Source organism: Anabas testudineus, chromosome 1 (assembly GCF_900324465.2).
Source record: "Anabas testudineus chromosome 1, fAnaTes1.2, whole genome shotgun sequence".
Classification (NCBI taxonomy): domain Eukaryota; kingdom Metazoa; phylum Chordata; class Actinopteri; order Anabantiformes; family Anabantidae; genus Anabas; species Anabas testudineus.
The window spans coordinates 13051312-13063852 of record NC_046610.1 but is presented as its reverse complement, the minus strand read 5'-3'; the positions used below and the strand labels follow the sequence as shown (position 1 = coordinate 13063852).

At 40.5% G+C, this 12541-nt stretch overlaps 1 protein-coding gene across 3 annotated transcripts in view; it reads left to right on the top strand.

The window, feature by feature from the left end:
* Positions 1-29: 29 nt before the first annotated feature.
* tbc1d1 (TBC1 (tre-2/USP6, BUB2, cdc16) domain family, member 1) overlaps positions 30-12541 on the top strand; it is a 40871-nt gene continuing 28359 nt past the window's right edge. Inside the window, exons 1-2 of one of the 3 annotated variants that reach the window (XM_026359397.1) lie at positions 30-243; positions 1065-1720. In XM_026359397.1, the coding sequence (XP_026215182.1) occupies positions 1103-1720 (618 nt within the window). In that variant the 5' untranslated portion in view covers positions 30-243; positions 1065-1102. Of the gene's footprint in view, positions 244-1064; positions 1721-4582; positions 4812-12541 lie in introns of those variants that run through there. The other 2 variants (XM_026359395.1, XM_026359396.1) reach the window with 2 other exon arrangements.

Here is a 12541-nt window from a genome sequence, read left to right as displayed (position 1 = left end):
CCTTGCATCTTCTGGCAGCGCATGCAGCATGCACTTGTCAAACCCCGTGAGAGTATAGCCGAGGAAGGCGGAAGGGTCCCGTCTGTGTGTGTGTGTGTGTGTGTGTGTGGGTCTATATTTAACTGGAGCTACAGAGATCTGAGGCTGTGTGTGTGTGTGTGTGGAGTTGTGTTTGGGAGTGGAGGCTCGGAAAAACACTACAGCCTCCCTTTGGCCGCTCCGGGCTGGACTAACAGTGACCAGGTAAGAAGGCTGTGTCGATATGAGTAACATTTAAAATGACATCAACTTGATGACGTTATATATTGTGCATTTTAATTATTGAGTCTAAAGTCACACCCGTGTAACGGTCCACGAAGTGTCGCGCGTTAAAAGAGCCTGAACCGTGCGTAAAATGAGAATAACCGGTTAAAAAAGGATGTAAAGCTGTACGGATGCTGTTCTGTTGCCATAATCATACCTATATTTTATTATCCCCAGCTCATTTAAGTTGATTTATTTATATTGCAAGGTCAAACGTAAGCAGGCGTTTTGGCTTCATTATTCATTAACTTCAAGCGCTCATTTTGTTTCTATACGTGATGTGATGTGATCACCAAGTGTTTTGTGGTGTATAAGTATTTTCAAATGATTGCTGGCCCCTTGTCCAATTGATTTCACATACAACCCTACTCGACTCTCCGTTAGTGTCCAGTAATATGTGATCGACGTCTTTGGATAACGTAGTGAGAATGTATCTTCCTACTTTATCTGACAGGTACTGTGACCAAATGTGATCCGCGTTGTTCAAACGCCGTGTGCTTGTGTGTCCTTGAGACTGTAAAAGTCTAGGTCAGTAGTTAAGCCATGTGTTTCTGGTTGGGTAAACACCAGGTGGTAGTACCCTCCAAATGACCCTCTGACTGCCACAGTGCAAGACTCAGCTGATTTCATAGAAGCACCAACACTGCAACAACATTAACTTGAGAGTGTTTATTAATCTGCCTTTGAAATAAAACCAGCTAAACAGATCCTGTGCCTTTGGTTGCTGTCTTTAAAGATCTCTGTCCTCTGATGTTTTTCAGGTGAAGCAGGCAGACAACGGCCTCTGGCCACCCGAGCCATGGAAGGACTCTACTTTGAAGTGAAACCCGGAAGAGATGAACCTCGCAGGCCAAGGAGCTCTGAGAAACCCTGTTCCAATCTTACTTCGAATCACCGCTCATGCCCGTCATTTTCCTATCTCGCCTCTTCCACACAGTGTCCACAGAAAGCCACCAGCTGGAAAAGGACTGCAACTTGGGAAGGAAATAAAGAAGAAGAGGGAGAAGAAGAGGAGGTACGATATATGCTGACATTGGTCGGTTCCCTGCCGGTCCACCACCTTACCACAATGGTCATGCTGCCCTGGGTGGTGGCGGAGATCAGAAGGTCTCGGCCTGCAGGAAAGGAGCCAGTGGCTGGGATGCAAAGAGGAACCCACAGAGGGGGACGGGTTGACCCCTCTACCTCAAATCAGACAGTTTTTCTATATGTAACAGCATCATGGGTGCGATGTGTGTCCTTTGTGGGCCAGGGAATTGTCTGGGACCCTTTGACACACGCAGTGCTGTTTGAATGTCGTCCCCACCAGGTGACTAAGCTAATTCACAACAGCCAGGAGCCCAGCAGCTTTGCCTGCCTGGTCAGAGATGATCCAAGCTGTGCCTGCTACGTCTTCCAGTGCCAGGACAGCACCAAGGTGGGTGTGCGTGGATGTGTGTGTAAATGAAATGTCACGAGAACAAACAGCAGTGTATAATTATGTGTCAAATGATGCTACTTATTCGCAATGTTTGATATTTAAAGCTGACAGTGACTGCATCAGTATGTGTTGTGAGCGAAACTGGAACTACTGTAGCTGTGGCACTATTGCAGCCCATGCCTACTGTAGTTTTATTCCATCACAAGCAACGATCAGCAAAGATAAAATCCACACACCCTGCTCTGACCTTTGCCAACAGCCTCTGTGTGCACTGTAAAGCTGCAGCTGGTCACAGAGTCGGCCAAGAGATACTGGTGGCATCCTCGTATGTCATGTCCAACATACCAATACCAAAAAAAATAATTGTGCACATTAGGAAGTAGCTTGTACTCTATGAGGCAACGGTGCATTCATACTGTATATGACTGTATCTGTATGTGACGTACATGCACACATGCAGATCAGCTGTACTTGAGCACACACACACACACACACACACACAGGCTGTTCACATATCATCATATGTGCAGGTAGTGTTTACTTGATTGAAAGTGAAGGAACTTGCTTTACATCAACCGAGCAGGATGTAGAACCACGTTACCATGGAGACCACTTCCGGTGGCCCTGGGCCTGCTGTGGCGTCTTCGCTGTTGAGTTTCTGTGTGTTTGTGTTATGGTGTGTAGAGTGCTTGTTGTTCTCTCTATTCTGCCCCTGCACAAGTGTGATGGTGATGTCAGGCTGACCACCTGTTGCTCCAACTCTGTCACACTGGGCTCAGACACACACGCAGGCTTTCACACATTCTGATTATGAGCGCCATCCTGGAGCAGCACTGTGGGGCTTTGAACATTTACTCTGTTGCTAACACAGATTTATGTTTTATTTATAAGACTCTTTTAGCTACTTTTGAGTTTTTATTTATAAGAACGAGCTAGAATGGGAATCTGGAGCAGCCCTGGTCCTCACAGCTGAAGCCACCCTTTACAGGAAACGCTGCCACACACCAAATCACACCATGCATCCGCAATTACTGTCACTTTCAACAAGGGGTGGGCGGGGGTGCTTTTAGATCACAGCTTCATGCAATAAACATTCAGGTATGCTTTCATATGCTCAAATTCAAAAACAGTGGCAAGGATGACGCAGGAAATGTCTAAAAGTAGATGTTTCTCAAGTGTTCTGCATGAGAACTTCATCATATAAATGTATACCTTTCTATTGTAACTGAACGGTAATTTTGCTAATATAATGCAAGAGTTTTGAAAGATCTTTGGGCTAAATAGCATCACTGAAGTATTGTTTGTGTCTGTCATTTGGAAATAAACTGTCCTTAAAAGATTGTGCACTATGTGTAGAAGTTAACAAAGCGCAGTAAATGTAGTGCCATCGAGTGTAGGGATAAGCCAGCCAGTCACGGTCCCTGGCATTGAGGCATTTACACTTGCTGCCACACTATTCTGGTAACGCTTGCTTTAAGCCTCACTATTCAGCATTTACTGTACAAGCACTGGATAAACAATGGATAAGAGTTTAGACTATACTATAGTGTAGGTTTAAGCAGTATTGAATGTATTTGTTAGTATAAGTCTCTGCAGAAACTGGTGCAGCAGAACAGAGAAAACTACCAACTGGGAGAAAAGCAAGATTTATTTTTTATTCTTACATCAGTACTCTATTTGATATTTTATGTCAGTATTGGTCATAATTTGTAACACACAAATATATTTCAGTGTATGTGAGAGAGAGAGTGGGGGGATAGATTGACCTGTATTTTCATGAACCGTGTAGAGATGTGGGACATTAGGGTTGTGTTAAAAACAATCATGAGAAACTAGATAAATTGTGTTTATTTTAAGCTCTGCAGAAAAAAAAGCGTAACTTCCTCCTTTGTCTCAGGGGGGCAGAAACTTTCTCAGAGTGTCTGTGGGGTTTCCCCTGCTGCTAGTGGTAAACAGCAACCACTGGGTGTCACCACTGAAATGTTATAAAGTTCACGGTGTTTCAGTGCAACGTATTTTTCTTAGGAGATTGTGTGTATTGTGTATTTGTTGTTGTGGTTTTTGTTCAGTGAAAGGAATTTTGTCAATTTGTCAAACATTTAATCACTGTTATTAGTAATTAATTATGTAATTATTTGTTAATAATTAGTATTTATTGAGTCTTTATAATATCATCTAGCTGTGTTATTACTATCACTATTGTGCTAGTGGACAGATTGTAATAATTTGTTTTATTATTAGCCACTCAGCCTATTCACAACTTAGTTTTCTGTATAAGTTAATTGCTTGGTAATAACTGTAAAAAGCATTGTTTTCACTATACTAGGTTTTTGGGTGAAGGTGTATGGGATAGTCAATTAAATGATACATTCTAGCTAATGTCATGTTAATACCAACATGTGATTATCCAAGTGTTTTTTTTTTTAATAGCTTTGTAGTGAGCACTTAATTAGGCTACATAAGGTCATATCCTAATAATTGTCCAAAATGCTTCATTATAACTAGCTCTTATAAAGCTGCAGTGCATGTCAAGGGCATTCATTCCTGTCTGAACTGGTCTCTTCTGTCTGCAAACTGGAAATACTGTATAGATTCGGTCAGACCAACGAAGATCATGTAACGGTAAAGCGAAAACCACCCAAAAGTCTACCGCCTGAAGTTTGACCGGCCCGGGACAGGAACTGTGTCCACCCCAGTCTCTCAGAGGAATCAGCTGAGTCAAACTAACCGCAGTCAGCTGGAGTCGAGGCGGAAGTTGTTGTAGTGTCCTTCAAAACAAAACTAAATGACGCGTCCGGTGCGCAGCGAGTCCGTGTGAAGTGTTGTGGTTGCTCTTATTTTGAAATGCGTGATCTTGCCGTGTTGTGGTTTCATGTTGGTCAACTTGTCGCTCAACCGCAGGATCCTCGGCTTCAGGGAGCAGCACCAACTTTCCAAAAGAGATGAGACACAAGTTTCCCACACTGTCAGACGCGAGTTTCGGAGCAGAAACCATCCAGATCTTGGTTTTGTAAAGTTTATGGCGGATGGGATGAAAGCGCGACTCCAGCGACTCAACCTGTTCAACAGCAGACAAGAACAGAAAGATGTGAGTTGGGTTTAAAAGCGGGGTGTGAGCGGTGTTGAGTAGTTTGCTGCCATGCTAAGTGAACAGTTAGCCAACGTTAGCTTAATTAGCACAGCCTGTTGTTAGCCGAGTGTCACAAGTTACCTGTCGTCAAGGGCTGGTGAAGCAGATGAGTCGTTACTTGAACAGTAACGTGTCCTGTTGTTATCATCAAGTTTTCATCTTTATTTATCTTAATTTGGATAATTACTCGACGCACAGGCTTCTCTTTATGCCAAATGTAACTCTTCGTTTGACAGCGTTTGTAAATAATAATCGAACTTAAACACAGAGTAACGTTACTGGTCCTCACAGGCCACCATACCGTTACCACACCTTTACCATAATTTACCACATCCTTATCATAATTTACCATAACTGGCAAATACATTTTTGGTGGTAATGGTTAAGAGCTGCTCGTAAATCTGGAGGTTCCAGTTTAGCTGATTGCTTTACATTTGTCAGTGACCACGTCCAAATCCATTTATCTGGTAGATAAATGATCTGTGACTGCGCCACGTCTCTGTCTACAGTCACCAGGATGGTAAACACAAACATTAACAGGCTGTAATTAATTCAGTCAAGACAAATACTAGTTTTAAAGTCAACAAAGCTTCAAACATATATGCATATATCTGCCATTGCATTATACAAGTGATCACTGGTGCTGTGTCGTTTTGACACGACTCATTTCCCTGAACTGCTACTAAATATTAAAACATGAGTCACAGGTCGAGATGTACAGATATCTACACTTTTTAATAGTGTCATGTTCAGTTGCCTAATGATGTTAGATGAAAAGGACAATTGTGCAAGAATATCCTCTATGAATTGGACACTTGTTGACCTTTAAGCTCTGCTGATTTGCACTTAAAACGTTTTTCATTGTTGTGCTGTGGTATTGAGTGTTTGGCTTAAATCATCATATTGTAGGCAGCTAAAAAGAAGTGTATTTACATTAGATAAATAATTGTCATGCTTCCCATTAGGATTAATTTCTTGATCTCTCCTTGATTTATTGTTAGAGAGAAGCTGTCACTTTTACTTCCTTTTATCATTAGCTGATTGTGAAAATAGTTGCTTTCTGTCAATTGACCGATCTTTGCAGCTCGACGTTTGTCATGAGGGAGTGGGAGTTAACTCTAATCTTACATCAGATCCCATCCAGATGAGGGTTATTCCTCATAAACTGCTACAGAGCATAGTGGAAGTGTATGGTTGCGGCATATTATTTACAGTTTTCCGACATTTTAGGACCGAATCATTATTCAATTAAGAAAATAAGTTTACACACAGTTGCAGTTGTAACTTTTCCTCCTCACTCACAGCACAGCAACTTAATAGTCCTAGTAATGCACAAGGCTTTTTCCTTGACTGGATAGTGTCAGAGCTGATTGTTCTGTTGAACGGTGGATTAGTGGCTGTCAGATCCTTTTATAAAGCTGAGTACATAAAAAAAATCGGTCTGCTTAGCTTCTTTAAACACAAGCCAAATGTACTGTAGGTGGATGTGAGTGAGTGTGTGAGTGAGTCATGGCGATATCACCTCCAGAGACATTGTACTTATGCCAGAATTTCACTCCTGGAACAGGAGGCGAGACGTTTTGGTTCGCCGTATTAGTCACATAGTCTGTCTCCGGCTCTCTATTCCGCAGGCTTTCCTCCATATAACTGGTTTCATCTACATGACACATTAAGACATGGTCTTAAAGCAAGACTTAGCATCACCACATGGACTGCAGAATTCTAGGGATAAAGTTCTTTTTTCAACGTTCAGGTTGTAGATTTGTGATGAAAACTAGCAGGAGGTAGGTGTGCTGATGAGCGTTATTTGCATGATTTGAAAGAAAGATGCACCTTCTTAGCCAATTTCCCGACAGACTAGTTTAAGGAGCTGAAAGTAAACCTTTTCGAATTAAAAATAAAAGAAAAACTCCTCTCTGCCTTGGCTTGGAAAGTACCGAAGCCAGCATTTTGTTTTTACAAAAAACATACTTAAAAGTGATTAGAGTTAATAATTAGCCAAACTTTTCAAGAGGCACTGTAGTGCTTGAATTTTTCTTTCCTTTCTAGCCGTACCTTCTTGTTGTAATTCCTTGGTCTCACGTGCTTTCGCCTCCTTTTTTATGTGATTTCCCTCCTCCTTTCATGTGACACACTCCTCGCAATGTAGCAATAACAAGCCAGTAAACTGGAGGCACTTTTCCTGCCTTTACATAATTGTCAGTCATCAGTCTGTTTATTGTCAGTTTGCCCAGGTGAGACAATGTCTGCCACTTGTCTCACCTGTTGTCCACCTAACACTCCCACTCTACAGATGCTTTTGGTCCACTTTACACGAGGACATTGGGTTTTTCCGTGAACCTTCTGATCTCATTTATTCTTAGTGGAGAGTCGACAGCAAGCTTGTGGGCTCTGCTGTGTCCTTGACATTCGAATGAGTTTGTCGCCTCGGCCTCAATTGTCTTTGGGGCTATGAAGTGGCTCCTTACTCCAGATGGAATGATGTCAGTCTGTTGGACTTTTGAGGCTACCCGCTCTCAATCAGCCAGTGCCACTTCCTGCTTTTAAAGCTGTCCTCAACCTTTCAAAATGTGCTTATTTCTCTCCTTTGCACTTTACTTTCTGTTAGTGATGCTTATCTGTTGCATGGTTTCTGAACTTTAAACTTCTTTGAACTCTGGCTACGCTCTGCAAGGCACAAGACCCAGGCACATGACCGTAGGAGGTGCAGACTTTTAGCTTGTTCATCATTGCTGTTGTTTTTCTAGGCTGCTTGGTGTTATTGGGTTTTCAGTGACATTTTTCGGGATTTTCTCATTCTTCTTCTTCTCAGGCTTTACAACAAAATGTCTATGTTTAGAGTACTATGCTGTCATGTTTCTTCATTTATTCATGAATACAGATCATTTAATACAACTAGATACTAATTTAGATTTGAACCTAATATTAATAATTTTATTAAAAATTAATTTGTAATGTTTGTATAGGTAAGTTATACCATAGCTACCGTTTTATTTCTTTATTTTTTTAATTGGTGAACCTCTCAGACATGACTCTGTCATCTTCATTCATCCTCAGGAGACCAGAAGTTAAAGAGTAGAGAAGTTTATAAGGATTTACACACATCTATACCAGACGTCTGTGACTTAGCTTTCATCATCATTAAGTTGTGCGAACAGTACAGTTTTTATGGCTTATTCCCATGCACTGACCTTCTTCTCTTTGACAAACACTGAAGCATTTGTTTTGTTATTTGCACTAAATTGCAGCTTCTCTTTTACTGGTGGTACTTGTGTAACTTCCTTTTTTTTTTTTTTCCAAGGTCAGTACCACAGTAGCTCTATTTAATTCAGGCTTGTCGAGATACATCGTGCTTGTTCAGTGTTGTTCCCCTGTGAGAGGGGTTTGTGGGTCACAGCCTGTCCAGCTGCCTTCCTGTAAACGTTTCACTGAACAAGATAGTGTATGCTGTGTGTGTATAGCTAAGCCTGCTCTCTGAGGGGCAAGTGCCTTCTATATTCCCCTTGACTCCTTCTAATTCCTAACTCCAAATCAGATATTTTAGCCTTGTACAAGCAGTCTAAAAAAGGAAGAAGTTTGTAGCAAGGGATCTAACAAAGGTTAAGTATTGGAAGAATAAATCTGGACGACACATGACGATGACGTACAAAGAAATGTTTCATTTGCCAACAGATGCACAGCAATTTATTAGTGACTACATCTGGATTTCAGTTCTTTTGTCTTTTCTCCTGCATGATTGCTGAAATGGATAGAAAAAATTTCCCCACAACAAAGGCATAGTTTGATTATTGATTTATACACTATGTATTAAGTGTTGTATTGGCGACATGTGAAAATGCTCATCACAGTTTCTTTTTCCAAACATATTCAAAATAAATTCTCATATTTAACAAACTTGTATCAGCAAATGTTTGTATTTGTGCTCAAAGAATTATTCAGTTATCAGTTGTTGCAACACTGCTCTCATTGTAACCTTCCTCAAATGACAAGCCATTTGGAAACTTTTCTTTAGTAATGCAGATAGGGCTTTTTCAAACTAAGACAAGTATACTTACTTACAATTTGGTACTTGCTGATACAGAGTACAGGCACTTGGGTACTTCTGTAAGTACCTACTCAACCATCTTGATGTTAAAATTAATCCATGCAGGATGCCATCTCAAATAATGCACTTGGAAAGTCAGTGACTGACATTGATGAAGTGAAAGAGACTGAGAACATGATCTTGTTAAGCAGTTAAAGAGCCACTATCGACAACAAAAGTGTGAGTGAGTGAGGGGGTGAAACTGGGGCAGGCCGGAACGAGAAAATCCTGGACCAGGACAATAAAGAAAACAAATACTCCTCCTCCTAACGTCTGTTCAGTTTCTTTCATGACAGAAGGACACAACAGCGGAGTGAAATGAGAGGATAGACACATGCAAGGACTAAATGCATCCGTTAGTTCAAGTGGTTCAGAGACTCGAGCATTGAAAGCAGGAGGAACAGGAAAGGGTATCTGAAGGGGGAGGCACAACAGAGAGGGGTCTGTTGCTAGTGGACAGATAGCAGACTCCATTCTGCTGCCAGCAAGATTAAAAACAAGTAGACACTTAAAGCTGAAGGGTGACAAACATGTTTTTTGAAGAGCTGTCTTAGGGGGTGAAACAGAAACAGTGAATGACGAAGCACTAAAGAGACAGTAGAAGGAGATGGTCAAACAGATAAGAAACTGGATCGGGTCTGTGTATGTTTGAAAGAAAGCACAAAGACATGTTAAATGAAAAGAAGAAGTAAGGCGGCAGGTTAGGAATTCAAAGTTCATGACAACAGTATGAGAGCATGAGCTGTGGTAACCAGTCCACATTAAATATTAAGGCTAAACAGACAAAAAAAATCATATCACAATTTATTTTTACAATTATTATGATTTAAAAGAAAATTCTTTCAATATTAGTTTGTGCAAATAAACCATAAGTAGCCAATCCAACATTGCATAGAACAGGGATTCCTACACTTTGTCTTTAAGGCCCACTGCCCCCCTTGTTTTCCAACTCATGGTTTTCTGCATCAGTTTGACATAAAATGTGATCTGATCTTCGAAATCAAGAGTATTAACAAATATAATGTGCCTAAAACAATAACACAAAAAGGAAGAATTAGAATTAATAACTGGTTGACCCCCGTTGGCAGCAAGAACCTGAACCGGGCCCTTCCTGTAGCTGTGGATCACACCTGCACATCGTTCAGGAGGACTTTTAGTCCAGTCTTCCTGCTGAACTGCTTTAGCTCTGTCATATTCTTTAGATGTCTCGTGTGTTTGGCTCTGTTTAAGTCATACCATCTCTTCTGGGTTGAGGTCTGGGCTTTGACTTGGCCTCTCTAAAAGGCGGATTTTGTTTTTCTGAAACCATTCTGTTGTGTGTTTTGGGTCATTGTCCTGTTGCATGACTCAACTTCTACAGAGTTTCAGCTGATGTACAGACATTCTCACATTATCCTGAAGAATTTTTGATACACTATACAAATATACACAATTCATCTTTACCCCAATCACTGCAAACAATGGAACCCTGCTAGTTCAATGTTTTACCTACTATGGACTCATGAACACAGATGTTAGCCAGTTCCAATGATGCCTACAAATCTTTGGCTGTCAGTCTGGGTCGTTTCTTCATCTCATTAATGAGTGTTTGCTGTAATTGTAAATCAACAATTCTTTATTGTAGATCCTCTGAAATCTCTTTTTGACAAAGCGTGGCTTACATAAACGTCTTCTTCTTGTACGGAGCAAAGTCAAAAAGTTTATGACAAATTACTGCAGAAAATCATGAAGTTCACATACTTTTTCTTGCCCATGTAACTGGACTACTAATGTAAATGTACACAAACCAGAAAAGAAAAAGATTAAAACTACTTGAGCTATTTCTAACTTTTTTAAAAACATAATACAGCAAACATAAACACAGAAAGGTTAATAAGCACATTTCTCACATACGCGTTGCCACACAGCATGTCTGTACTGCACAGTCGAGCAACATTTTCATTGTCTGTTCATGTCAGTGAACTGCTAAAACGCCCTGAGGTCAACTATGTGTGATTCAAATTCATGTTGGAACTGAACAAACCCTTAATTACCTTGTTCCAGCATTCTCTTTTACCCTTCTATGGCTGTGTATCCTTTATAATTTTGCATCCTGCTTTTGCTGAAGGTCCTTAGCTCCAATATTTTTGTTTTTGTGATGAGTTGAATGTGTCTTTTCTGTTAGTTTATGCATTATTTATTCCGGGAATCTCACTGTTACCAATATATCTTTTGCAAGAGTGACCTTTACATACAGGTTACATGTGTATAAATGACAAATATTTAAGATGTGAGCTAAACTACAGCTTTAATGTCTCTCAGAAGAAGGAGAATGCTGCAGCTTATTCCAGTTATAAGGTGTATAGTATTAAAAACCTTGGAATGTAAAACCTTTAAAGCCGGTTTCTCCTGTAAGCTGTTGGCAAACTTATGAGCTCTGAACTCAACTAAGGATACAGAATATCTCTAAACTAGTTTACTGATGCCTTCCACATGCCAGTGGTGCCCAGCTGTGCGCAGTAATACATAGTGACAGTCTAGTCAAAGATTATTTATTGTGCATTATCACACATAACAAGGAAATAACATGACTTGCTATTTTCGTTTTTTGTTTTTTGTTTTGTTGTGAACAAATCACTTAAAAAGACATGCATCTGCTGTGAATCCACAAGATGGTTAGTTTTGTCTGCGCCTCAGACTTCAATCGTTTTCCCACAGCCATTAGAAACACATCAGCAACCACACTGTTACGTTAGATGACATGTACTTGGTCATTTTTCTTCTTTGTAGTTTCCTGTTTGATTAATGCTTCTTTTATGTACACAGTACATGCCTCATTGTCCTTGTGAAGTCTTTTCTGGTTTTAACTTTCGACTCATTTTTATGTCATGCATTTTTAATTTGATGTGCTCTGAACATTGTGAGCTTTTAGCTGTCACCGTTCTTTACGCGTATTCATCCTGATCACTAATCACTAATAAGAAGTTAGACCACTGTGTGGTTACGCAGTTCTTTGCAGATTGTTGGGTAAAACTTTGTCCATTTGCTGGTTTTTATTTTAGAGTACTACATTTTATTTCCTACACAACTGTAGTGGAATAGAAAATAAAATTACAATACTAAAGTGAAGTAGAGGTACTCGATAAGGTGCAGTATTTCAGTAATTGTGCTTTCCACCACTGTTCTGCAGAGCTGATAAAAGACTTTAACACTGGGAACATTTAGCTGATGCACCTTTTTAGAGCAGTGTGCAGTTGAGGCAGAACAGAGTACCAAGTGTTTCGGTAAAACACTTGGTGTAAGGAGTAGGCAAACCTCATACCAAGGCAAGACCCAGCAGGACCAGGCTTTAAGTGTGTCTCTGCTCAGGCATCTCACATTAATGACTTCATGGCTGTGTGACTCAACCACTGCTTCTGCTTAGCTCGTCCACTTCCTCCTTTTTGTTCGCTGGTCTGGTGCACTGCCAATGTGTGGTTTTGCGACCCGAGTCCACTATAAGAAAAGCTTAAGGGCTGCTTATTGGCAGCCACGGGCTATTGTGCGAGTTGTATTATGTTGTTGATGTTACAACTTGTTGTATATAATTTCAAATAAAAGCAAGAAAGTGAGAAGCGAAATCCAA